The sequence below is a fragment of the Diceros bicornis genome, chromosome 32 (assembly GCF_020826845.1).
Source record: "Diceros bicornis minor isolate mBicDic1 chromosome 32, mDicBic1.mat.cur, whole genome shotgun sequence".
In the NCBI taxonomy this organism is placed as follows: Eukaryota; Metazoa; Chordata; class Mammalia; order Perissodactyla; family Rhinocerotidae; genus Diceros; species Diceros bicornis.
In genome coordinates this window covers 37,596,334-37,623,648 of record NC_080771.1, presented here as the reverse complement: position 1 = coordinate 37,623,648, position 27,315 = coordinate 37,596,334, and the positions used below count along the sequence as shown (strand labels likewise).

Sequence of the window (27,315 nt, the reverse complement as noted above, 5' to 3'; positions counted from 1 at the left end):
GGGAGGAGAAGCTTTTCCACAAAAATTACCAGTTTCGTTTTCCTGGACCCCCACACCTTTGGTTCTGTTAAGGGCCAGCCCCTTCCTGTGTGTCCATGTGTCCATCTGCAGGAGGCCGCCCCCCACCCACATGCATAGTCGGCACGGCTTCCTCCTGCCACACGTGGTGTTCACTGCCTCTGCCCTCCTCGCCTTGCCCCACTTACTCTCTGCTTCTCTGCTGCCACCCCCGCCAGGGCCACCTGCCCCCACCGCCCTGCCACCCCCGGCTGGCCAAACCCCCAGCAACATTGCTCCCTCCTAGTAGCGCCTGCGAGCCAGGATGGGGATGGCAGTCAGGGCCCAGGACACAGCTGGTCCAGGCGAGGTGACCACGCTGGACAGACACACTTCCCTTCAGATGGCCACGTCAGCACAGGCAGAGGCCTCTTGGGAGGAGCCATGGGGACAGCGTGGAGGGGTATCCCCGGCTGGGCCCCTCGGGGCCCCCCACCACGTGTGGAGGACAGAGGCGTCCGTGGAACTTAGTGTCCTTGCTGGGTCTTCCCTCAGGCTGCACCCTGGTGTGGCCACGGGCCCACTGGGACCAGTTCAGCTGACCCCGTCTTATCAACAGAGTAATTAAGAGCAGTTTTTCAGGAACTGAGAGTCCCCCCTCGTCCAGGTCAAGCCAGTTGAGACCACCGACCCATCAACTGGGCCTGCATGAATGCCCAATAGGTGACCTTTTGACATTAGGGGAATGCAAACACCACCCTCAGATCACGCTAGCGCAGGGCCGCCCCCATGGCTTAGCGGTTAAGTGCGCGCGCTCCGCTACTGGTGGCCCGGGTTCAGATCCCGGGCGCTCACCGATGCACCGCTTCTCCGGCCATGCTGAGGCCGCGTCCCACATGCAGCAACTAGAAGGATGTGCAACTATGACATACAACTATCTACTGGGGCTTTGGGGAAAAAAAAGAGGAGGATTGGCAATAGATGTTAGCTCAGAGCCGGTCTTCCTCAGCAAAAAGAGGAGGATTAGCATGGATGTGAGCTCAGGGCTGATCTTCCTCACACAAAAAAAAAGATCACGCTAGCGCCACCAGTTGGTGAACACGCATCCCGTGAAGAGCCATGAGGCTTGTCCAGGTAGGTCATCAGTGACCTCATCTCTCCTCACCTCCAGTCTTCCATACCCACACTTCAGGCCGCCTCGTCCTTCCTCCCATGAATTGTGCCCCAGGCCCTGGATCGGGGAGACAGAGCTGAGAGCTTTTGCCTCCTGTATCCTTGCAGGTCGACCTCGAAATAAAGCCTTTCCTTTTCTCGAGAGTGGTAATTGGCTTCTTATGCATATTGGGCAGAGACCCTCATCTTTGTGTAGTAACCCTGGGGCTGGAGGGGGCTCCTTCTGGTGCCCACCTCCACCCTGTGGGCCCACTACCCTGAGGTCGGGATCTGCAGCCCCCCCTACCCCTGCCCCCTCAGAGGCCCCGCACTGGAGACACAAGCACGTTTTTAATTCATGTTTGCCCAATGATGCTTCCTTTCACACACAGGTGAGGTCCACATGGGTGGGAGACGAGCTGGGCGTGGGCATCTGACCCCCGTGGAGGCGACTGAGAGCAGGCCTGTGGGCCCTCAGTCACCTCCTTCTGGTCACTCCACTGAGGCTCTGTTCCCCCGGACTCCATCTTCCCCTGGGAGAAGCAGGCTGCCCTCTGGCCACCTCTGCAAAGGTCAGCTGGGGCTCCTGGCCATACGGCCAGGTGTTGGTGTGTCTACTGGGGCCCCTGTGGTCAGGCTGCATCCTGGAGGACCCCACCCCCCATGTCCGGGTGGTTGCACCATCAGCAGGGCAGGTGCAGGTCCCAGCAGGAAGCCCCTCTCCTGGCCCACAGCCACCACGTCCCCCCCTCGCTCTGGCCCTCAGGGGGTGCCGTACAAGTCCGCCAGCCGAGCAAAGCGGGGGCCCCAGTCGCGGAGGCAGCTGTAGTCTTGGTCCTCATCACCCAGGCTGGACAGGATGGAGCTCAGTGTCCCTGCCACAGAGCCATCCCCCTCGTAGTCGTAGATGAGAGCCGTGTCATAGGGCGGGACGCTGGGGTCACTGTCCGCAGCCTCCAAGCCCTGCAGAGAGGCCGGGGCTCAGGATCCTGCACTCACCAGCCCGCATCACAGCAGGGCGAGGTCAGTGCAAGGCATGGCAGAAGGGGAGGCCCGAACGGGCAGGAGGGCTGAGAGGTGCCTGGGGGTCCTTGGAGCCCCAGGATGCGGCTTTGAGAAGAGAAGGTTCCCTCAGGGCAGCCCTCCTTCCTTGGGGTTAGAGCCCCCCAGCCACTCCCGCTGTGGGCACTGCTGGAGGCTTCCGACCCCCATCGACACCAGCAGGTCCTGCCTTCCCAAGGTTTTCTGAACAGTTCTGCAGCCTCCACCCTGTCCTGCCACCTTGTCCGTGCACATGTCACCTCCTGCAGGGTTGCACACCCTCTTAACCGAGACCTGCACCTGGGCCTGCCCCTCACTGGGCGTCGGTTGGGGGCTTTCTCTGAGCCAGGGCGCTATGTGTGCAGGCAGGCATGTCACCTGGCAGGCTAGTGAGAGATTACGCGTGTGCCCCTGATGCCACCCAGTGGTCCTGCCCGTGTCCCAGGCACCTCCTGTGTTGGCTGCAGGAAGTCACTGATGCTGGGTCCAGAGGAACTAGTATGGACTCCCGGGTTCAGCTGATGGCTGCACTCCCACCGCAGGGGACACTAAGTTTTCTCCTCCAGCGCCCCGTGGAAAGAGTTGCAGGGAAGACTCCAACCAACCCCAGCTCAACCAGGCCCACGTGACCCTGGGCAGGCAGTCGCCAGCCTCCTCTTCCCCAGATTTGTGCCTGTGGCCCCCTGTCCACCTCACTCAGCTCCCAGCTCCTCAGGGCTGTCCCAGGAGCTCGGCCAGGTCCCCAGCAGTGAGGCCTCTCCCCACGACGGTTCACATACAGGGAGAGGCACATGTATGGGGGCACGTGGGGGCACACAGGGCACATTGGGTACATGGGGTATAGGGGACGCACACGTATGTGGATGGGCACGCGTGCACGAGTGCATGTGCCTCCGCCCCCAGAGCACCTACATCATTGATGAAATTGGCGATGTCGGCAGGGCTGGTGGGCAGCACGCGGGGCAGCGGGGGACGCACTCGGCCGAATGGGGCATCGCGGCGCAGTGGCGGGCGTCCCAGAGGGACGCTCAGGGCCCCTGTCGGGTGACGCAGCTGGTTGATGTCGTAGGCATCCTGTGAGCGGAGCGTGTGGAATTCAGCCCTGGGTGATCATGGTGGGGTTTCCATCCCAGGCACCTTCCTGGAAGATCCAATGGGGCTCTCCTCGCGGAGCCCAGGGTGCTGGGACGAGGCCTGCACCCTGGGCTCCTCGGGACCCTTCCCACCAATCCGCACTTCTACACTGCCGTGCCCCCCACCACCTGGTCATCCTCCTTGTCCCCGTCACCTGGTCCTCCTCCCCCTCTTTCCCCCCTCATCTGGTCCTCCCCCACCCCCTTCCCCCCTCATCTGGTCCTCCCCCCTCACCTGGTCTTCCTCCTTGTCCCCCAGCCCCCCTCACCTGGTCCTCCTCCCTCTCTTCCCCCCCTCATCTGGTCCTCCCCTCACCTGGTCCTCACCCCCCTCACCTGGTCCTCCTCCCCACCCCCCTGCTCGTCGTAGTTGAGGATGTTGTCCCGGAGGTCGTCCTGCAGCCCCGGCAGAAGCCCCTTGTCCCACGACTGCTGCCGGGATCGTGCAACGAGGGCCACAGGCAGAGCGACCACTGGGCGGGTGGACGGGGCGAGGTCGGTGAGGGGCATGGGGTGTGGGGTGGGGGGGCTGCGAGGGGGGCATGGGGGGCAGGGTCTCTGAGGCCAGGGGTCCCAGGGCAGGGGCACTCACGCAGCAGGAGGATGACGCTGGCTAGCATGATGACCAGCGCGCCCAGGCTGAGGCCCGCACCCCCCGCCTGCAGCGCACTGGCCCCGGGCAGGCAGGCGCCGTCCTGGCTGCAGCGGCACACGGTCACATTCAAGGGCTGTTCGCGCTGCTGGGGTGGCTGCCCCGAGTCCCGGAGCAGCAGGCTGAGGCGGTGCAGTCCCTCCTGGACCTGGTGCCGCAGCCGCAGGCGGGTGTGGCTCACTGCGGAGGGCGCCAGCGGTCAGCAGGGCCCACAGCCTGTCCCACCTCCCATGTCCCTTTGTGCCCCCGTGCTGCGGGCAGAGCGGCCTGGTGGGTGGGGATCCCGAGATGCTGGGCCTCAGTCTCCCCATCTGCCCACTGGACATGATAATTAATGCCTGCCTTGCCTGAAGACGCACTGTGGTGGGAGCAGTGAGACCACGGTGTTGAGTGCGCCCCAGGTCCCAGGCTCTGGACTCCCGAGGTGGGGGTGGGGGGGCTCACCGTTAACCTGGCTGAGGCTCCAGTTCCGGGCCAGCTCTGGGACCCTGGGACTCAGCTGGAAGTGGAAGGGGGGCCCGTGGGGGGGCAGGTCCTCATCCACGGCACCCAAGAGAAGGCCAGAGCCCTGGTCTGGCTCGCTGCACAGGCTGCCAGATGGTGAGGACAGCTCAGGGGCGTGGTCGTTGACCTCCAGGATCTCAATGGACAGGGTCCCGGTGGCTGTGCAGGGTGGGGAGGCTGCAGGCAGGAGAGGCCTGGTGGGCTCCTTGCCCCGGCTGGAGACCACCACCCACCCTAAGAGTTCGCTCAGTGGAGTGCACACCGTCCGCTCGTGGGCAGCAGCAGGGACGCCCAGCCTGGGTTAGGGAGCCCGGGAGCCCAGGAGCCCAGGCGCGGGTTTGGTGCTCACCATCATCGTGGGCCAGGATGATGGCCCTGTACCAGCCGTCCTTGAGGAAGGGCGACGCTGGGCTGAGCACACGCTGGGTCTGGACGCGGCCCGTGGCTCCATCCACCTGCAGCCAGTCCTCAGGGTCATAGTCCTTGGAGTAGCTGTTGGCCGAGGAGAGGAGGGGACAGGGTGACCCTGAGCCTACGCAGGACCCCCAGAGTGTGTGGTCACATGTAGACATAGACGTGCACACACATGCACACACATATATGTACACCATGCATTCACACGGCCTGCTATACCACACACACACTCACACACTCGCCCTAGGCCCAGTTGACAGATGAGAAACCTGAGGCTCAGGGACAGCAGGTGACCTGCCCGGGTCCCCGGGCCACTGAGTGACACAGTCAGGATCCAGCCCACGGGCACCGTGGCGACAGGGCCAGCGCCAGGGGTAAAACCCAAGATCTTGGCAGCCGGTCCAGGGGAGCAACAGGTACCCTGAATCAACGGGCCAGACACTCAGGCTGGCCGGACAGCCCTGCCCCATGGGACAAGGTCACACCAACACACACACACGTGTGCCTGGGACTTAAGACCCCTTGGACCCTTGGTGACACATACAGACAGATGAGCCCTCCACCCTCTGACCAGGGCCCTGATGGGAACCCTCAGGGTGCAGCGGCCGGGGTACCCTCAGCTGTCTTCTGGCCCTGCTGGGAAACGGTGGAATGGGGCCCTTAGCCCCCTCTGCCTCACCCCCCAGGACCCTCAGGGGCCCCCACCTGAGCGTCTGCAGCTGCTGAGTGTCGGGGTCTTGGGCAGCAAAGGTGGCCACGGGGGTTCCTGGGGCCGCCCCCTCAGCCAGGCTGGTCCGCAGTGGGTTCTCCAGGAACACGGGTGCCTCATTGACATCCCGCACTTGCACGCTGACCCTGGCCTGGCCCCACTCGGCTCGGGGGGCGGCCGCCTGCAGGGGGGCCTCGTTCTGCACCGCCACTTTGAGGTCATACTGCTCACAAATCTCGTAGTCCAGGGGCTGTAGGGGGAGGCAGAGCAGGTGGCCCGCTCAGGACTCCGGGCCCAGCTCACATTTGGGGCGCCCAGAGGTGGCTATGGGGCGGGGAGAGGCCTCCCACGGTGGTACTGTCACCCTTTGGGTCTGTTCTGAGAGCCCCCACTTTCCTTTTTCTCCTTTTTAGCCTTGGGAAAAAAAAATTACGCAGCACAAAAAAGCACCAAGAACAATGTAAAAATGATAAAATAAATACTCGTCACTCAAGGTGACCTTGTTGGCTGCAGTTTGGTCACTTCTGTGTGTCCCTTGGTGGGTGGCCCCCCCCAGCGACTGACACACATACACATCTGGGTGATGCTGAGAAGGTGTTTGGTAGATGTGGTTAAATTAACCCCTATGGTCAGCTGACTTTAAATAAAGACGGTTGTCCTGGATAATCTGGGTGGGCCTCATCCACAGCTGAGAGTCTTGAATAGCAAAATGGAGATTTCCTGAGGAGGGGGGAACTCTGTTCAAGACAGCAGCATCCACGCTTGGGTTTCCTGCCCGTCCTACAGACCACAGACCCGCCCAGCCAGCCCCGAAGTGGCCTGAGCCAATTTCTTGCAATACAGCACTTCGTATATCAATATACAAATCCATCTATATCTGTGTGTGTGTATATGCACGTGTGCGTGTGTGCACGTGTATGTGAGTGTGTGTACTGTTTCTCTGGTTTCACATCTGGCTGGCACAGGTGCAGGCCGCATTTGTACCCACTGGTTACACTCGAAAGTGGGAGAATGCTGTAAATAACACACAGGCCCCTTCCGGCCCTGTTGCCCAGTGGTCAGTGTGGCCCGAGCCTGCAGCCCCAGCCTTCCACGTCCTCTCGGCTCCATCCCTTCCCTCTGCTCTCTCCAGGGGATGCATAGAGGGCTCAAGCAGGGTCCCAAGGGGTGAGATGTGCCCTCCTTGGCATGGTGCCAGCAGCAAGACCTCGGCTGGGGGAGCTGAGCGCCCCGCTCACCTTCACCACGGACAGCACGCCCTCGTTGGTCTTGGGGTCTGTGCGGATAGCGAACTGCCCATCGGGGTCGCCCTCCAGGATGGTGAACCTGGCCGCCCAGTTTAGGGAGCCTGGCAGGTCCAGGTCCTCCACCTGCAGCCGCCCCACGTCCGCTCTGTCGACGGCCTCTGTGGCCTCCAGGAAGAACTGCGGGAGTCCAGCCTCCGTCACCCGCCAGGGTTGTCGGGGGTGGGGAGACGGCGTGGGTGGAGCTCCTGGGTCCACAGGGACCCCAAGGCCCAACCCTCCCCACCTCCCTGGGGGGACACCCCTCGTGCTCCCTCCCGGCTAACTCTGCTGCTCACCCCCGGCCCTCCTCCAGGTTTGTCTGCCTCCTGAGTTGCTGCCTGGCAGGGGCCCCCGGGAGCCCCTCTTAGAGGCTCAGCTGCATGTTGGGCACCCTGTGCCACCTTCTCCTGCTCCCGCCCACACAGCGAGGGCTGGGGAAGACTCACCCCACCGCCCGAGGGCCGCAGAGGGGTCTCCCGGGCCTGCTTCCCCCACAGCCTCTCCCAGCTCCTTCTGACGCGAGTGCCCGCCTCTGCTGACCCCTAACTTGAGTTTCTGCGCCACTCATGCAGGACGCCCAGCCCCCCACCCTCCACGAAGCCCCTTGTCCCCACCAGGAGCCCAGGCAGGGGCCGGTGGGGTGTGGACAGTGGCAGCACCTCATCCCTGGTGAACTCGGGGGCGTTGTCATTGACATCCTCCAGGGTGATGATGGCCGAGGCAGTGGCAGTGAGCCCGTCTCCGGACATGTCCGCCACCTGCAGGGTCAGATTGTACACGGCGACCACCTGTGGGTGGAGTCAGGAGACTCAGCGGGGCTCAGGACCAGGGCTGCTCGGCCACCTCAGGCCTGGGGACGGGGCAGGAAGCAGACCACCCACAGGCTCCGCCCTCACAGGAGAGCCCTGTGGGTGTCAGAGGCCCCGAGGGGTTCCAAGCACCCTGCCCTGCTCCCAAGCTCTGGGGCGGACATGCGGCCTGGCCTCTTAGGTCTGCCGGCCCCATTGTCAACCCAGATTCTGCCCCAGCCTGTCCTGTGTGGACAGCAGGGCAGTGACCACATTGGATCAGCATTTAGGGAGCACTGACTACATGCCAGACGCCGAGGGGCACCAGTGTGTGGGCTCCCTGTCCCAGGGAGCCATGTTCAGGGGCACAGAGCAGGAGAGACAGACGAAGACCGTCTAACGCAGCACGTGACCAGATAGAGCCATGCAGGTGGCCATGGGGAAACCAAGGAGGGCTTCCTGGAGGTGCCACCACCACACAGAAGCCCGACTGCGAGGGGCAGCAGGGGTCCCAACAGAGGAAGAGCGTGAAAAGGATGGACTGGGTGGCTGTTACTCCAGAGCCCAAACGGTCGCTGTGGCCAGAGAGGGGAGGGCCACGCCTGGGCCAGGGAGCCGGCTGCTTTGTAGGCACTGGGCAGGGGAGGTTTTGAGCAGAAAACATGCTGAGGACTCGTCAGGGCCAGGTGCTGCGCTGAGGGCTTTTCACGCCCTCCCTGGACCGAACCCCACACCCACCCACAAGGCAGGTGCGTCCCATGCCGGGTCTGTGCCGGAGCCGGAGCCCCGTGAGCGTCTGCGGTGACCGGGGCTCCTCTGAATGTGGGGGAGGGAGCATCGGGGGTGGGCAAGGCTGGGGCAGAGGGCCCAACGCGAAATAGGCCGTCCCATCTGGCCGAGAGTGCCCACTCGGTGGGCAAAGACGAGCAGACGCGCCCCTGGCCGCCCTGACCCAGGCTTCGCGGCGGAGCAGGGATGACCTCACCTCGCGGTCCAGGCCCACTTGCACCGTGCGAATCTCCCCCGTGTGCTCGTGGATGCTGAAGAGCTGGGGGCTGCCCTGCTCCAGGATGGAGTACCGCAGGGCCGCGTTGTCTGTTTCCGGGTCGTCGGCGTCCGTGGCCTCGGCCCTGGTCACGTAGGTGCCTGGGAAGGACAGGGATGTGTGGGGGCGACGCCCATGAGGGCCAGACCCTAACTCCAGGGTGCGCTCACTGCTCCCCTGCAGCACACCGTGCACTGAGCCAGGGCCAGGCGCCCCCTTGGCCTGTGCAAACTGGAATGTCCAAGCCTTCTGCCTGTCGTTTAGGGGAAGAAGCGGGAATGTCCGGTACACACGTTCCATCAAGAGCTGACACCTGTGTCTCCCACCAGACACCGAGACAGCTGGCAGGGGCACCGGGTCAGACTGGGCGAGCTGGCTGGAGAACTGGGGCTGGCCCTGAGCCCGGGCCCCCAGGAGACAGAGGGTGCGCCGGCATGCTGAGCAGGCGCCATCCTCAGCCCCACCCACAGAGAGAAGCGGCCAGGGCCAGACCTGTGTTCTGGGTCCAACAAGGAGATGGAGGCCAAGTGGGGGGCCTGGCCCCACACTGGACCCCAGACTAAAGCCAAAAAGAAGGCTCTTCGCAGACACCCTTCCACCGGGGTGCGAGCGAGCTCTTCCGGAAGCGCCTGCTGTGCAGTCTGGGGCGAGCAGGTGAGCAACGCAGCAGGGGTGGAGCCAGGGTCCTCACCAACAGAGAAGGGGCCAGAAAGGGCCCTGCGGGGCTGGAGGGGAAGTGGAGATGCCAGTGGGAACTCATGACGTGTAATGATGGCAGAGAGACACAACCATAGGTGTGAATGAATACACACCACACACATACAAGCCTGTGCACATGCACGCTCACACACACACACATCTGTACGTACACAGGCACAACCCAGCTCTGTTGCTAAAAGGGCCTAGACAGCAGCCAGTTTGATGAGCCCCCCATTGGCCAAATCTGGAACAATCTGAGCATCAAAATAATGATTGTAAAGAATTATAACCACCTGAATGAAGTAAGACACTGTGAGTCCACACTAATATAAACAAACAAGATACAGACGTGCGGGGAGAGGTGAACATTCTACCATATAGCAGGAGGCCAACTGATGATGGAGAAGGACGACGCGATTAGAAAACTGCCATTTCACAAGCATCAGAATAATAACTGACTCAGGCAGGAACCATCAGCGGATGCTATAACTGGTGGGTGTAAGCTTGAGGAGTAACAGGATATTTGCACAGCATCAAAGCATCTTCCACAAGATGCCTGTTAATTACAAAGGGAAAAATTAGAAAATCACAGTGGAGAAGGCTGGCAGATACCCCCTCAAGCAGGTGGATCAAAGTCAACATCTCCAGGAACAGGACACATCTGCCTCCTGACATGATGCACCGAGGAGAACACTGCATCATTTCTGTGGACTTCCCACCAAAAGTGCAAAACCCAAATCCAACCACACAAACCCACATTCACAGACAGACGATCTTCAGAATCACTGCTTGAATGTCATTCTGAATGTCAGTGTCAAGACCAAGGAGGTGAAAGACTTGTACAATGAAAACTATAAAGCATTGCTGAGGGCCGGCCCCGTGGCTTAGGGGTTAAGTGCGCATGCTCCGCTAATGGCGGCCCGGGTTCGGATCCCGGGTGCGCACCGACGCACGACTTCTCCCACCATGCTGAGGCCGCGTCCCACATACAGCAACTAGAAGGATGTGCAACTATGACATACAACTATCAGCTGAGGCTTTGGGGAAAAAAAAGGAGGAGGATTGGCAATAGATATTAGCTCAGAGCTGGTCTTCCTCAGCAAAAAAAGAGGAGGATTAGCATAGATGTTAGCTCAGGGCTGATCTTCCTCAAAAATAATATATATAAAGCATTGCTGAAAGACACTGGAGAAGACATAAGTAAATGGAAACACATCCCATGTCCACAGATTGGAAGTCTTAATACATTAGGATGTCAGTACTCCCCAAAGTGATCTACAGATTCAATGCTATCCCCATCAAAATCCCAAGGACATTTTTTTGCCTAAATAGAAAATCCACTCTAAAATTCATATGGAATGTCAAGGGACCCTGAAAAGTCAACCAATTTTGAAAAAGAACAAAGCTGGAGGACTCACATTTCCTGATTTCAAAACTCACTCCGAAGGTACAATAATCAAAACAGTGTGGTACCGCCATAAAGACAGACACACAGACCAATGGAACCGAATAGAGAGCCCAGGAATAAACCCTCCCATATACGGTCAAATGATTTTTGACAAGGGCGCCAAGACCATTCAATGGGGAAAGAACAGTGTTTTCAACAAACGGTGCTGGGAAAGCTAGATCTCCACATGTAAAAGAATGAAGTTGGACCCTTACCTCACACCATCTTCAAAAATTAACTCAAAGTAGATCAAAGACCTAAAACTGTGAAGCTCGTAGAAGAAAACAGAAGGCAAAAGCTTCATGACACTGGATTTGGCAATGATTTCCTGGATATGCACCAAAGGCACAGGCAACAAAAGAAAAAATAGACAAATTGGACTTCATGAACATTTTTAAATGTTGTGCATCAAAAGACATTATCAACAGAGTAAAAAGGGAACCCACAGAGTGGGACAAAGTATTTGCAAATCATGTATCCGATAAGGGATTAATATCCAGGTTATACAGAGAACCCCTGAAACTCAACAACAAAAAAACAAACAACCTGATTCCAAGATGGGCAAAGCACTTGAAGAGACATTTCTCCAAAGAAGACATATGAACGACCAATAAGCACATGAAAAGATGCTCAACATCACTAATTATTAAGGGAATGCAAATCAAAACTATAGGATACAACCTCACACCCATTAGGATCGCTATCAAAAAAACAGAAAATAATAAGTGTCGGCACAGATGTGGAGAACTTGGGACCCTTTGTGCACTGTTGGTGGGAATGTAAAATGGCACAGCTGCGTGGAAAACAGGCTGGCAGTTCCTCAAAAAATTAAAACAAAACCACCACATGATCCAGCAATCCCACTTCTGAGTATATACCAAGAGAACCGAAAACAGGGTCTCAAATAGATATCTGTACACCCATGTTCACAGCAGCATTATTCACAATAGCTAAAACATGGAAGCTTCAACCCAAGTCTCCATTGACAGATGAATGGATAAACAAAAATGTGTTTATTCAGCCTTAAATGAAGTATTATTCAGCTTTGAAAAGGAAGGAAGTCCTGACCCGTGCTACAACATGAGTGAACTTTGAGGGCACTATGCTACGTGAAATAAGCCAGTCATGAAAAGGCAAATAGTGTATTACTCCACTTATATGAGGTCCCTAGGGGAGTCACATCCATAGAAACAGAAAGTAGGATGGTGGTGCCAGGGGCTGGGGGAGGGGGACGGGGACTGAGTATTTAATGGGGACAGAGATTCAGTTTGGGAAGATGACAAAGTTCTGGATATGGATGTGGAAATGGTTGTACAACATTATGAATATGTTTTAATACCACTGAATTGCACACTTTAAAATGGTTAGGATGATAAATTTTATATAATGTGTATTTTACCACTATAAAAAAATTTGGAAAAAAAAACCAGTCACTTCTCTGTGACGGGTGTACAGGAATTCTTTGCAATTTTGCCGTTAAGTCTGAAATTATGTCAAAATAAAAAGTTAAAAGTAAAAAATAAGATTATCATTTTAAGTTTTGAAAAACAAAAACTGGGATGAAATAAAATAAACACGAGTGGCCAAGGAGGGGCACGCCATGAATCGGCGCTCTCCCAGCTCTGAAGTGCAGGCTCGCCTGGGATCTGACCAAAAGCCCTGGGACAGGGTGGGAGGGAGCCGGAGGCCATCGCCAGCGGGAAAGAGTTCCGCCTGCGCTGGGACAGAACGCAGGCGCGTCCACCCTGTAGAGACCCACAGAGGACAGAGGGCTGTGTTTTCTTTGCTCAGAATGTGGAATGAATAAGCAATGAGAGGGAGTGACTGCTCATGGGTTTGGGGTTTCCTCCCGGGGGGATGAAAATGTTCTGGACCTAGAAAGAGGTGTTGGTTGCACAGCATGTGAATGCACTAAATGCTACTGGTGTGGTCATATTAAAATGGTTAATCTTATGTTTTGTGAATTTCATCCCAATTTAGAAGAAGAGGAAGCAGCAGCAGCTGCTGCCACCAGCACTCTGCCATCACAAATCCTCCCGTTGCATTCCGGAAGATACTGAGGTTTGCGATTTATATTGAAATGGGAAGTGGCTGGAGTTGATTTGTGGAAATTCTCAGTCCTGAAGGCTCTTATTTTCAGACTCTTAGATGGACCTCTGAAATTCCTGCTGCAGGGAAATCCTGGACTTCTGACCTACCCGGAGCCCCTCCGCCAGAGCTCCCCTCCCCCCCCGGGGACCCGTGCGGCTCCTGCCTCACCTGGGACTGCACCCTCCAGCACATGGCCAGTGAACACCTCCTGCCGGAAGACGGGCCGGTTGTCGTTCTGATCCACAACCACAATCTCCAGGTCGGTGGGCTCCTCCAAGGTGGATCCTCCCAGGTCCAGAGCAAAGGCCCTTAGCTAGTCAAGCCAAGAGCAAGGGCTGGCACTGTGGTCCCCAAATTTCAGTGGCTCCCATGAGGGCCATGCAAAAGGGACAGCAAGGGCAGACTTTGTGTCCCTCTGGAAACACCAACTTGAACAGTGAGAAACAGCACAGGTGGGGTGTGTGCTGCAGCAGATGGGACCTCCCCAGGAGAGGAGCCTGCTTTCCTTTTTTTTTTTTTTGTGAGGAAGATCAGCCCTGAGCTAACATCCATGCTAATCCTCCTCTTTTTGCTGAGGAAGACCGGCTCTGAGCTAACATCTATTGCCAATCTTCCTCCTTTTTTTCCCCAAAGCCCCAGTAGATAGCTGTGTGTCATAGTTGCACATCCGTCTAGTTGCTGTATGTGGGAGGTGGCCTCAGCATGGCCGGAGAAGCGGTGCGTCGGTGCCCGCCCGGGATATGAACCCGGGCCGCCAGTAGCGGAGCACGCACTTAACCGCTAAGCCAGGGGCCCGGCCCGTGGAGCCTGCTTTCTTGTAGCAGGCAGGGCAGCCACCATTCTTCCCCTCTTGCCTTGGCCACCAGGAAGCTTGCAGCTATGTTTCAGAGTGACTGAAGTAATGGTCTCACTAGTGTTCCTGGTCTCTCTCCCTTTATCTATATGGTTTTGGCTCCTCTTGAAATTTAATTCCTCTGTGCACATGTAAACTTAAATTAAACTGCCTCCTATCCTTTTGGAGAATGGGCACGATATAACTTCCAGGTAAAAACACGCTCTCTAATAACTTTGTGTGTAAAGGAACCACAGGCTGAGGGGCAGATTACTCTGTTTGCAGGGAACTCAGATGAGGGTCTGGCTCTGCTCCTTGGTCTCTGGCTCTTAATCTCCCTCCACTGCCCTCTCTCAGACCTCACAACCCCAAGCCCTCCAAGGGACAGGTCCTGTGGTCCCACCATGAGAATCAAGGGGCAGCGGCTGTGGGATTTGCCAATGCTGGGATTCTTCACAACAGCCTGTCCCCACCCATGCCGCCGGGCTTGGGGAGAACTGGCCACACCAGTGTCCGGTGGTGCTGTCCTGCCGCAGCCTGCCCAGTCCTCCCCGTAGGACCACGCCCCTCCTCCCCCGGCCTCCATTTGCTCCAGCTCCTCTGTTCAATGGGAACGTAACCCTGACCACCTGCCTCCTTGGGTTGCAGGTCCCAGTCCCAAATCCCTGCCCCCCAAGCCCCCCATTAAGGACGCCCGATCTTGCTGGAGAAGCAGTCTGGCCAAATGCCCCCCCACTGGGACGGGAGCCCGGTGGGCGGAGGGGCCCGGCCTCCCCCAGCACCCCCAGGCCCCACCCTGAAGCGGTCTGTCTTCTCTCGGTCCAGCAGGGCGTTCAGGAACACCTTCCCCGTGAACTTGTCGATGGAGAAGACGCCCCGGGGCTCCTCATCCACGCCTGGCCCCTGGATGCTGTAGATGATGCCGCCTAGCTGCTGCTTGTCCGACTTGATCTGCGGAGGAGACGGGCTGGGAGGGTGGCCCAGGGCAGGGCTCCCACCGTCTCCGCAGCCGCGGCCCCTCCCCCAGCCATGGCCCCAGCGTTGTCCAGTCCTAAAGCAAACTCAGCCCCTCCTCTGCCCGGGCCTTCCCTGACCACTCCAGCCCCTCGGCCCCTCACCTGCACCAGGGGATATGGGAGGCGCTTGTGGTTCTCCGAGACACTGATGGGGGGGATGACCCAGGCTCTCCGTGCACGGCCCAGTGCAGGTGCCCGGCGCCAGGGGTACAGAGTGCTGGGCCTCCTCAGTCCGGGGCTCCCCAAAGACAGGCCCAGGCTCTGCAACAAAGACACAAACAGCCATCCCACAGCACGTACCCCAAGGAGCCTGGGAGCCCGGCGGCCTTGGGGGGCGAACCATCCCCTCCCTGGAGGGCCTGGAGGGCACCGTGCCCCCATCAGGGCCTCAGCAGCCCCGCCCCCCAAGCCTGGAGCCCCTAGAGCCTGGCATCTGTCTCCTGCCCTTGCCTGGGAGCCCCGGAGCCCAGGGACCCAGAGTTGTTGCCAGCCCTGGTGAACGTTTGTTGACTGGCTGGCTTGGAACTGAGAATGCTGTGCCCGCATCTATCTCATCTCCCCCCTTATGGCCCAGGGGAGGCTCAGATGCCAGGGATCGGGGGACATGGATGCTCAGGGGGCAGAGGGCAGCTCTTGCTCTCCAGAACCTGGGGCTGGGAGAGGAGGCACGGAGGAGGCGGGGCGATGAGTAAGTGCAGCTGCTGGGAACAAGAGCCAGGCTGGGCAGGGCCCCTCCCCAAGGACCCTTGTGGGTGAAGAGTGTGGATGGGGGTGGGGGTGAGCAGTCCTCGCCCTCCACGTGGCTGATCTGTGTGGGGGCAGCGGGGGGCTCCGGGCTGGGAACGGTTGAGGGAGGGTGATGCACACTCCCTCACAGCTTGAGTTCTCCAGAGTTCCTAGAGGTCGGCCTGGACAACGCTTTTGTCCGCGGAGGCCCAGAAAGGGGAAGGGGCTGCCTCAGGTGTCCGACGCCACCCAGGGCAGGCTTCCCTGTGGACCGGGCTGGGCTGTAGGAGGGTCTACAGGAAGTGTCCGCAGGGGTGGCCCCACGCCGCTTCTCCAGGCTGCTTTGTGGGATGAAGGCCCAGGCCCCCAGACGCCCAGGATGTTAGGAGTGACTGAGAACACCTCAATTCCCCAATTCCCTCTGAATTTGCCACGCAGGCTGACCAAGCTGTGGATCAGTTTGCAAGGTCCCTGGGGGTGAGATGGGATAGCCGGAGCCACGGGCCGCTGAGAAGACACGGCTGGCACGAAGGGGCAGTGTGCAGTCTTCTGGACCCTCCGCAGCAGCCCCGGGAGTGGAAACCATGCCCACCCCCCGGGCCTGTGCTGTTTTTCTCCCAGAACTGTGGAACCAGGTGGGACTGTCACACCAACCTAGTTCCTGGAGCCTGGGGACACTCGCAGGCTCCGCCCTCTCTCTCTGAACACCCAGGGGATGGGGGTGTCCCGGGTGCGACATCCCCCCGAAGTCACAGTGCCCCAAGCCTGTGGGGCTGCAGACAGAGGATGGGGAGCACGTGGCAGCTGGGGTCCCCCCAACTCTACCCTAGGGGCAGGGGGCATGCAGACACACCCAAGGCCCTGCCCTGGGGCCAGGCCGTCACCACCCAGCTGAGCTCTGTGAGGAGCAGGGTGGGAGGGAGGGCACTTGCCAGCTAAAACTCTCCCCAGACCACAGTCATCTCCCCATGTGACAACAGAGAGCCCCTCACCACTCAGAGGGGGAAACTGAGGCCCAGAGAAGGGACTCACCCAGCAAGTCAAGGGCAGAGCTGGCAGCGCCCTGCCAAAAGTCCTGAATCTCCTGGGACAGCCCTGGTTTGAATACGCGGTTTCTGTACTGGCTTCTCGACTGGGTGCTGGCTGGCCTGAGAGTGGGCTCGGGCACTGGGGCCGGCTGGGCACGGAGGTATTGGGGGCCCCCACATTCCCCGAGTCACGAGTGAGGCCGACACTGGTGCATCTCTTGGGGGCACACAGCCTGGGTGGACTTGGACAAGGGCTGTCAGGGCCCAGGGATGGGTGGGCTCGGTCACCTGCTGGGACCCAGCTGGGTTTGGCTGCAGAAGAATGTGAGCAATGACCCCGCCCCCTGCATTCACAGCTGCCCCCTGCCCTGCCCTCCTCCAAGCTCAAGGCAGGGCAGGCTGGCGGGGGCAGGCAGAGGGGACACCTCCTCCCCGTCCCCTTCCAGCTCCGCAGACGGCCCTGGGAGCTGTCTGCCCCCACCCCGGTCTCCAGGCCCCTGGTCCCTCTGGAGGGGGCTCCCTTCCAGCCCAGGTGGATCGGGTGGCTCCCAGGGCCCCTCTGGGTGGGTGGTGCACGCTCCCTGGCTGCCCCTCTCCTCATCACCCCTTCAGCCCCCAAAGTCCTGGTTGCCTAGTCCTTCCCCTATGCTTTCTCTCCCTCTTGGCCATGCAGCCCAGGGAGGACCCCGCACAGGCTGGGATGGGCTGGTGGCCTCAGGTGGGGAGGGAGCCGTGGTGGCGAGTGGGGGTGCTTGGGAGGGGCAGGAGCAGGAAGGAGATGCCAACTCAGCCAGGAGGCTGCTGTCCTACCTGATCCTCTTGCCCTCTCTCACCTCCACCGCCTCCCCCGTTCCGCCGGGGTTCACTCTCTGTGTCCAAGGGGTGCACAGTGGGTCCCCAGGCCCGTGCACAGTGGGTCTTCACACACTTTGTTGACAGAACAGCAGTAAATGACCAAACTAAAGCCAACATCCCTGGCGGTCCCAGTTCTGGAGTCCTCTTCCCGCCACCTCCCCTGAAAGGCCAGGGGCATGTTCCACCGCAGGGCCCGGAGTCCAGGGGGTAGCAATCGTGTTTACAGAAAGGACCAAGTGGCTGGCCAGGCCCCCACGCTCCCCACAGCCCGACAGATGGTAGCGCTGGCCTCCGAGCAGCCTGGGCCACTGGGGCTTCTCCCCAAAAGCACTTGAGCACAAGCCACTTCCAGGTCAGTGTGGTGTTACTGCCAAGTGCAGACCTGCCAGCCTTTGTCACAGTGCCAGGGGACAGCTCTGTTCCTGAGCATGGGGGAGGGAGGGGTGCAGCATGGAGCTCGGCATCCTCCATGGCCCTCCTTCTCTTCCTCCAGCCCCTCTCTCAGCCCTTGCAGCCCCTAGGAATGGGTGGTAATTGCCTCATTTCACAGCTCCTCAGAGTGAGGCTCAGAGAGGCTGAGCATTTATTTGCTCAAGGTCGCATAGCCAGAGAGCGGCAGAGCAGGGAGCCACAGAGAAGCAGGGTCTGAACCTCTGTCTCTGCGAGAAGCCCAGAGACACAGCAGCGCTGCCCTGACCTCAGCGTGGGGGTGGGGGTGGGGTGGAGTGGGCTGGGCGTGGGGTGAGGGACAGTTCCATGGTACTCCTTGTCCTCAGGCTCTTGGACGGACATACTCTGCCTTGTCCAGCTGCTGCCACGCCTGGGCTGGCCCCTACACCCCCCAGCCTGCCACAGAGCCTCTGGCTGCCCCCTCCCTGCCAGTGGCCTGGCCTGGCTGACACTCAGGACGCCCACCAGCCTGGCGCAGGTTGAGGCAGTGTGATTGAGGCAGAGCCTGGGCGTCCCGGGCCCCATCCGTCCACGGTCCAAGTTCACAAATTCAGCAGAAGCCACAGAACCTTGGCAGGGGCCCCTCGCCCAGATCAGAGGCTGCGATGGGCGGGGTGGCCGGGCTGGGCTGCAGCCAACCTCCGGTCTCCAGGGCCCTTCTCAGTTTGTCCTTTGTCCCCCATCACCCCCTTCCCAGAGGACGTGGCCGGGTGGAGGAAGGCCTGGGAGTCGCCTGGGGATCGCAGGACATCTGGTACCCAGACAAAGCCACGTGGGCAAAGCCAGCACAAACGGACCACAGCACACGGGCAGAGGAAAAAGGCACCCTCGAGTGGATGTGTGCTCACATACGCCATTTACCCTTGCTGCCCCCACGCCGAGCCAGAACCAATGGGCATCATGGACCGACTTCCTCCAAGTGGGCGCCCAGCGACAGCCCCACGCTCCTCCTTGGCCCTGTCTGGAGGCCCTGGAGACACCAGGGCCACTGCCCCTCACGGGGGTCCGCCCCAGGCCTGGTGCCCAGCGCCAGGCTTCCCAATAGTAAAGGTCCTCACTGCGGACAGAGCACTGGCTGCGGGCCAGCTGAGTGGTGAGTGCATTACACACACCAGTGCAGAGGCGGGTACGGCGTCGCCCACCGTGAGACCCAGGCGCAAGCATGGGTGGGAGAGTGCGTCCAGCTGCAGGCCACCGCGGCTAGGCCCTGAGTTTGCGAGCAGCTGGCTACCTGCGGCGACGCTTCTCTGGCCTCAGGAAGTTCCCAGCCCCCTGGCTTGGGGATCTGCCTCCTCTCGGGTCAGACCTAACCCGGCAAAGGTCCCACCAGCTGTGCAGGCGACTCCGTGGGGCAGAGGTGCTTCAGTGCTGGCTAGGTGTTCCAAACCTTGACTGATCCCATCACCACGGGAGGGGTTAAAGACAGGGATTCCATGAGTCTACCCCAGACCCACTGAATTAGAATGCCCAGGGGGTTCTGGAGCCCCGATTCTTATCACGAGCCCCCAGGTGACTCTTGGAAGCCACTGGGAAATGGGCAGGCACCGGGCGGAGAGCCGGGACTTCATGGGTCAAACAGCCCTGACTGGGCTCCTGCCCCATAAGAAGTCATTCCACGACTTGGGGCTCTGCCTGTGGGGTGACACCAGGGCCTGCAGGGAGCGCTTGATAAATGCAGCAGCACAGTTTCTGTTCAGAAACAATGGAGAGAAATTGACTGGCCCCTGGAGGGGGCCTGCCAGCGGCCCTTGGCTCCCTCACCCCCTGCAGACATCTGTCCTGCCCGAGGGCCTGAGGGTGGCTGCAGAGCTCTCTGCTTCTCTCCACCAGCCACGGTGGGTTCAGAACAAGGAATTATAAGGCAAGGCTCCATCTCCCAGGAGCCTGGGAAAAAAGCTGGGCACATGACTAGACGCTCACCAACTCTGGGTAGAGCTGCTGGTGACCGGCAGGCCGGGTGGAAAGTGGAGGCCCCATTTCCCCTCCTGGCACTGCCCGCCTCTGGTGGCTCCCTGGTGAGTGGCGGGCAGGGGGCCTGGGTTTGGGCTGGAGGTTTACTGACTGGGGCTCAGCTCGCCCGCTGGAGCCCCGTCCACAGTGTGTGTGTCTTGGTTGAATAAAGGCGAAGCGAGCATTCTCTATTAGCCTGCCTGGTGTTGTCAGGCAAACCTTACAAGACGCAGACACAGCAACGGGCCTGGGGGAGCGGTTCTTGGGCTGACCCTACGTTTGTGTGTAGGGATGTCCCTCCAACATTGCTTCTGGCTCTGGGCTTCTCAGAGTCTAGGAACCAGGCGGAGGGCCTGTCGCCTGGTGGGACGTGGGTGGGGTTTGCTTGGGCAGGGGGAGAGGTCCCTGGTCTGGACACCCCACAATCTTCCCCAGGCCTGAGCCCCTTCCCCTCAGGCTGGAATCCAGGCTGCCCCATTCCTGGATGGCCTGGCAGGCATCAGACACGCCAAGAATGGGCCCAGCTGTCAGCCTGGCCCAGAGCGGCTCCTGTGCTCCCCTCCAGCTGCTGCAGGCTTCAGGGGAGGGACGAGGATGACTGGCAAAGGGAGGTGGAGAGGGGCAGCTGTTTCCTCCGACCTGTCCCTCCTGCTGGGACACCCCTCTGCCTCACCCAAACCACCCTGGGCAGTCCTGCCCAGTCCTGCCCACTTTGGAGAGGACAGTAGTCCAGACTTCCCTGTTCTGCCTCAGTCACTGTCACACTGAGGGGTCTAAGAACCCAGCCCATGCTGGAGGAGGTGGTGTGCGGCTGTGGCGGGTGCTGTCCTGCTCCTGGTACTTTCCCGCATTGCCCCCGGGGGTCTTCACACTTTGCAAAGCCCCCAGGAATGCAGCTGAGGCCCCACTTCCTCCCAGAGACCCTGTGGTTTACCATAGCTGACAGAGGCTTGGGGCCCCTCCCAGCAGGGTGTGGGCCTGCCCTGAAGCATCCCTGCTCTCCATGCCTCCAAGGCTGGGTGGAGTCCCAGGGGCAGGCCAAGCTACTGGGGATGCCATGGGCACAGGGTGAGGGGACAGACAGGGACTAGTTTTGAAGACACACACTCTGAGCCTCCTGGCTGATCTGAGGGGACACAGGCGGGGAGGGGTGCGTGGATCCGTGCAGAGTCCCGTCTCCGGGACCCTCCCCGGGGCTCACCCCAGACAGCCCTGCTGGATCCCAGCGGTCTGCTTTGGGGGCTCACGGGGCTGGAGGAACGAGTGTCCAGAAGGCGGCCACAGGACCCAGGTGGCTGGACAGGAGAGGACGAAAGTCTGAAAGCTGAGCCGGGTGGGGGTGGGCGGGCGGGGTCCTGACACAGACATGCTTTACTTTGGCGGGTCCAGGAGACGCTCCCCTCACACCGGAGCTAATCTGAGCCACACTGAGTGCAGGAACTTGAGCGGCCAGGCCCCGTTGGCTGGTCCACACCACCCCACCCCGCTCCCCCTGCCACCGGACTCCCTGCAGCCTCCAGCTGTCTGGGGGGGGGGTGCATTCTGCAGTAGCCCTGGGGATGGGGAGAGGAATCTGAGAGGATCTACTCCCCTCTCCTGCAGTAGAGTCCCCCTGGGCCCCAGTGAAGGCAGACGTCCCCAGACCCAAACGCGGATCTCCAGGCATGTGCCCGCCTGGTCGGGGTGCCGAGGGAGAAATGTTGTTCCCAGGGCAAGTGGGAGGGGGCATCAAAGGCACGGAGCCTCTGGAGTGGACCCCACGTTGGGGCATCCGGGCCCTGCATGGGGGCCGCCAGCGGAGCCTGGGGGTGTGCAGGGCATGGGCAGCCAGGCTGTGCTGGGCCAAGGGTGACTGCAGGCATGTGGAGCCAGCTGGACTTGGGCAGCTGAGGCCCAGGTGGTGGGGTGCTGTCTCCGAGGGGGGCAGTGGGAGGGCCCAAAGGCAGGGGTGGAGGTGGCTGGAGCCGAGGGGCGGGGTGCCCCCATGGGCCAGCTGCTGGAGGTCTGGCTGGTGGGCACCTGGTCAGCTGCCAGGGGCTGAGACCTGAGCTGGCCAGCCAGAGCTGGGAGGTCTGTGTGAATGAGGGGCGACTCAGAAAGCCCCTGTGGTGGGTGCTGGGAAGCTCAACTCCTCTCACCAGTGTCCAGCGCTGTCTGATTGGCCCGGAACGTAACAGCAACCACCAATTTGGGGTCGTGCTAAGCCCTTCTGCTCATTGCCTGTCAAGTCTAAGAGCCCTGAGGCCATCCATTATGCACAATGTCCCCAGACTGCCCAGCCTTGGCCCTCGCCTCTGGCCTATGACCCTCGCTCAGTTCAGTCCCCTGAAAGCAGGAGCCCGCTGAGGCCACACACTCCACTCCTAGGCCCAGCCTGGCACCTGCCCAGCAGCCTAGAGCATGAGGGAGGAGACGTGGCCTTACCCAGGGGGTGCCCACAGTGGGGAGTGGGGGTGGCCAGAGGCCTGTGCTTCCTTCCACCCATCCTGCTCCGACCGTGGGAGACTGGGTCCAGGGGGCTGGGGACCCACAGGGAGTGTGGAGGGTGGCCGGCTGCATGTGCAGGGACCTGGTTTCCCTGGGCACAGGGCCCTCCCCAGGGAGAGGGGTTCCTGGAGGGCAGAGCCCGTGGCTGCCCCTGCTGGCAGGCCACATGGGAGGGCTCAGACTCCACCCAAGACTGCCAACTTGTCCCTACTCCTGGCTCCTCCTGGGGCTGGGGGTGCTCCTGCTGCTCCCCCTCTGTCCCTGTCCCCCTCAAGGCTCACAACACTCAGACTCTGGCAGGCTGAGGGGCGCACCTCCAGAGGGAGGGGCCGGCCTGCCAGGTGGTCTCCTGGCGGTCCCCAGGCTTGGCTCCATGTCCTGTCCAGGTGGAGACGGTTACACTCGTCTCTGGACATCCGCCCACCGGGCACAGAGCGCCCTGGACAGTGCTGCCCACCCAGGATCCTCCTGGGCCCCTCAGCTCTTGGGCCCCCCCAAGGTGGCGGGGGCCAGTGGTCCCAGGGAGGCCGGGGCGTCCCCGTCTCGGAGCCGTCGCGGCGGTGCAGGGGGCAGGGACCACGCGCAGCGCCGATGTTACCTGGGCCAGCAGCCCGAAGGCGAGCAGGAGCGCGGCGTCCATGGGCCGGCGGCGGGAGGTGGGTGAGTGTCCGGCTCAGGCAGAGCGGCGCCTCCTGCTCCGACAGGACCCGGGATGAGCGACAGCGCAAGTGCTCGGGCAGGCGGGGGCCAGTGAGTGACAGCACGTGTGCGGGGGCGGGTCTGGGGCGGGGCCCGGGGGCTGAGTGACAGCACGTGTGAGCCGAGCCAGGAGCAGGCCAGTGACAACACGTGGGAAAACGAGAGCTGTGGAGCGGGCGGGGTCAGGCAGCTGTCCTGAGATACCGGCTCCCAGGGTCAGGCAGCGGAGCAACATGGAAGTTGGTCAGAAAAGGCAGGGGGGGTTGGGCTGGACTGGGACCAGAGCGGACTCATTCATTCATTCATTCATTCTTCGTTTGGCGGGTCCCTGAGCTCACCAGGCGCCTCTGCCTCTGGGCCTTTGCACTGGCTACTCCCTCTGCCCGCTGTCCTGAGGTTTGTGCTTATCTGAGGTCACCTCCTCGCCCTCCTCGGATATGCCACTCGCCCGGCACAGCGCCGCACAGCTCGGACCACGTTTCTGTGTTTGTTCCCTGTCTGTGCGCTGGGTGGAGCTCCCTGGCTGGGTTGTTCCCCAGGGCTAGTCCCCGGGGCTAGCGGAGGAAGGGCTGTGCCAGTCGTCCCCACCCCAGCCAGAAGCCCTTCCTTTGTCCTCTGGTCCCCTGGTGGCCTCAGTTGTTTGGTTAGCGTGGTACCGCTCTCTGCCTGGAGACCCCGCACTCCCGGTGTGTGTATGCATGCATGTTTGTGCACATAGGTGTGTACGTGTGTGCGCACGTGTATGTGTGTCCCTCACCACCCTCCCAGGGTCAGCGCGCAGTAAGGGGGGTGGAGAGGGAAGGAGGGGAGGCAGGACTCTCTGGCCTGACGTGCTTTCTTCTGAACAGGAGGTGTGGGCAATGGGGCTGCTGACCAACCCCCACCCTGTCCCCGGAGCCCTGGGCCTCTGCTCTTCCCTCCAGATTGCGGGCTGCTGAGCAGGTGCGGCACCATCTGTGCCCTTGGCCTGCCTGGAAGGAGGCCGGGCTGCCTGTGGGAGGCTCGGCAGTGACTGCGCCCTGGCACTCACTGCCCCAAGGTGGGGGGCGGGGAGCCCCTTCCATCTCCAGAATCCGAGGCCCTGGGGCTGGGGAGCAGTCCTTGGGGGCCACCGTCCTGCCTCTGAGGTTAGGGACCCCAAATACGGGTGGGGAGCCCTCTGAATGTGTCAGGTTTCTACCTCTTGGTGCTAGTTTAGGGGTGAGTGCCTGCCTCCCCGCCTCAGAAAGTGGTCTCCCGGTTAACCTCAGGCACCCCAACGGGGCCAGGGGGATGGCCTCTGAGCCCCTCTCCTCCCGCTGCTTTTCCATCCTTCCTCCGCGGTGCTCTTGGCCGCCAGCCTCCCACCCAATGACCGCCCCGGGGTGTACGTCTCCAGGGGGAGGGTAAGCGGGGTCTGGTCATGGGTGAGCCCCAAGTGCAGGGAGGGCCATCGGGGAAGGGGTGTGGTCCCCAGGCTGGTGCAGATGTCCCTGGTGAGCAGTGAGCCCCCATCCTGGGCCGGGGCAGCCCTGGAGGCGGGCCCGCAGGAGTCTGGGGTCCAGTCCCAGCGCTGGGCCCTAGGCAGGTCCTTCTCTCCACTGGCCTCAGTTTCCTCTTGTGTCCAGGGGAGGGGGCTTGGGTTCCATGATCCCGGAGGTGCCATCCAGCACCAGTCCAGCCCAGCCACAAAGGGCCACTTCGCTTTCCTTGTTAACGAGGGACGTGGGGCACCAGATCCTCTATGCCGCCCCCTCCCTTCCCCAACTCCGCAGCCTCCCTCACTGGTTCCAGGCCGTCAACCCGTGGCTCACACGTTACAGTCCCGCCCCATCCCTCCCTCGGGTACCCAGCGGGGAGGGCGCCGCAGACGCGGGGGGCTGCCTGGGAGAAAAGGAGGGACGTGGGCTGGCGCGGAGCTGGCCCGTGGGCGGGGCGCACGAGCGGGCGGGGCTCGAGGAGCCGGGTCACCCCACTCCGCCCCGCGGGGAGACCTGCGCCCTCCTCATCTGTGATCTGCGACCCAGATCCAAGAGGCTGAGCCTTGGGCGGCGCTGGGGGCTCGCGCGGAGCCCAGCCGGGGTCAAGCTGGTGTGGCGAAGCCATCAGTCACCAGAGCTCTCGTGAAGGTCAGGGCCGCTCCCATCCCCCGCTCCCCTGGGTGACCCCTCTTGCTAGTGCCTCCTCTGTCTTGGGCACTGGGTCACCGATTGGGCAGGACCGACCCCGCCGCCCACCAGGGCCTGAGTCTGGCCAGCGCTGACACAGATGGGGTGCAGTGGGTGCCTGCCAGCTCGTCTAGGGGGGTGCACCTGTGAACCAGGAGAAGCAGGGGGCCTGAGGGTGTGCAGAACCTGGAGAGGCCCAGAGGGCAGCCAGCTGGTCCACTGGCCATGGGCAGGGGTCCAGGTGGCCAGGGACCAACCCTGGGGGCTCATCCTCTGTGTTTAGGGATTTCAGCTTTCTCATGATAAAAGGGGGGCACTGAGGGCTCTCAGCATAAAAGTGATGCTATTATAACTTTAGAATAATAATGTACTTATTTACATTAGAATAATATTGTGATTATGCAGTGAAATAAGAATTATTATTGTGTATAAAAGTATGCAGGTTTATATAAAATTGCACACAAATATACACACAGCCCCACCCCAACCCCAACCCAGGGCCAGACGTTTAGTTCCCAGGGGCCTCTCCTGTGAGGCAGGGGCCTCTCTTCATGTGCAGGTAAGGACACTGCAGCTTAGCAGGTGCTGGACAGATGGCCAAAGATGTCCGTGCCCTGAAGCCAGAAGCTGTGAAAAGGTCACCATCCATGGCAAAGGAACCCTGAGGAGGGAGATGATCCTGGATTGTCTGGGCGGCTCTTTCGTATTCACAGGAGCCCTTACAATCAGAGAGCCATCAGCTAGGGTAGAGAGAGGCTGCAAGAGAGAGCCGAGGCGCACGAGGGACCGACCATGTTCTGAGGTGCAGGGGCCACAGGCAGGGGGGCCTCTGGGAGCTAAGGACAGGCCCTGACTGACAGCCAGTGGAAATGGAGACCTCAGTCCTACAGCTGCCATGATCTGGATTCTGCCGAGGACCTGAGTGAGCGTGAAGCAGATTCTCCCCGGAACTCCAGGTGAGAGCGGCGCAGCGGACACTGTGCCTTCGGCCTCGTGTGACCAGGAGCAGAAATCGCGGCCGAGCCCATGCAGACGGCGGGCCTGAGGAAATGGGGAGATAATAAATGTGTGTCTTTTCAGCTGTTGAGTACGCGGGACCTTGTTCTAGCAGCGTTGACTACTTGGCAGTACCAGCTGTGCTGAGTGTCCGCTTTGCTCTGAGCATGGAGACAATCACGTGTCCACACTCCCCAGCCCACTGGGGCTCCTGGGGCCCAGGACCCATTTTTCGATCAAGGGTCAGTTAGGGTCACACGGTAAGGGGACAGCCGGTGTGAACGCAGCTCCTCGGGCTGCACTGAGGGCCCCCGCCCACTGGGGTTCAGGCTGGCGTGTGGGTGATGGGGCCTCGGCATGAGGCTGGACGCAGAGGGGAGAGAGGGAATGCCGGGCGTTCAGGAGGTGCTGGACAGGAAGAAGGTGACCCGGAGGGTAGCCTGGGCGGAGGACAGGTTCCCTGTGACATGAGGTGCCCACGCTCAGGTGGAGGTGCCTGGTGTGCAGTTGTGTGTAACAACAGTAAACGGAGCTCCCGGAGACCCACGCACTTCTCACCACACGTGGCCAGTCCCTCTGGGGCCCTGTTTTAGAGGCAAGGACCTAGTGGCTGGAGGAGGCCAAGGGGATACCGCCAATACAGGTGAGGCCAGGAGCCCAGGCCAACCCACTGCAGGGCCCATGCCCTTTCTATGTCTGAGGCTGGGCTGGAGGTCGGGAGGGAGGCTGGGGGGAGACAGACACACCCTCTCTCTCTCTCCCATCTCCTTCCTTCCCCCTTCCCTTCTCCCCGCCCCCCATTCCCTGGGGCCAGGCCCCTTGCAGGGTCTGGGGCTCCAGCTGAGGAACGTCCTCGTGGGGCTGCCCTCCTTGAGAAGTCAAAGCGCAAGCACCGTCATGTGGTGAAGGGCACCCGGGTCCCCAGGGGCCAGGCACACGTTGAGCAGGTGGGCGCAGAGTGCATGGGGGTGAGGGGGTGGAAGGGTCCTGAACCCCTGCCTGGTCCCTGAGGCCTCGACGGTGCAGTGGGGCCCTGCAGAAGGCTTCCTGAGCCTTAAATGAGTCCCAGGGTCAGAGCGGGCGGGGAGGCCAGGATGGGGGTCTTGGGCCAGCACCCAGCCTAGGAGCGTAGGGAAGTGTCTGCCCGGGCCAGGCAGCGCCTTCCCTCTGG

At 61.0% G+C, this 27,315-nt stretch overlaps 1 protein-coding gene across 1 annotated transcript; it reads right to left on the bottom strand.

Moving 5' to 3' along the window:
- Positions 1–1,491: 1,491 nt before the first annotated feature.
- On the bottom strand, positions 1,492–22,944 carry CDH15 (cadherin 15). Its single transcript, XM_058528486.1, has 14 exons — positions 22,901–22,944; positions 14,909–15,067; positions 14,586–14,741; positions 13,127–13,271; positions 8,662–8,822; positions 7,548–7,676; positions 6,841–7,026; positions 5,599–5,852; positions 4,829–4,971; positions 4,420–4,656; positions 3,916–4,155; positions 3,660–3,796; positions 3,103–3,264; positions 1,492–2,112 (listed from the first exon to the last, which is right to left on the bottom strand). Exons 1-14 carry the CDS (start codon positions 22,940–22,942, stop codon positions 1,912–1,914), a joined length of 2,352 nt encoding a protein of 783 aa, XP_058384469.1. The 5' UTR covers positions 22,943–22,944; the 3' UTR covers positions 1,492–1,911.
- Between the last annotated feature and the right edge of the window lie 4,371 nt (positions 22,945–27,315).

Coding starts and splice junctions, on each gene's coding strand:
- CDH15 (XM_058528486.1), bottom strand. CDS start 22,942: ATGGACGCCGCGCTCCTGCTCGCCTTCGGGCTGCTGGCCCAG. Junction 7,677..8,661: donor AAGTGGGCCTGGACCGCGAG/GTGAGGTCATCC, acceptor CTCCACCCACAG/GTGGTCGCCGTGTACAATCT. Junction 4,657..4,828: donor CATCCTGGCCCACGATGATG/GTGAGCACCAAA, acceptor TCCTGCCTGCAG/CCTCCCCACCCTGCACAGCC.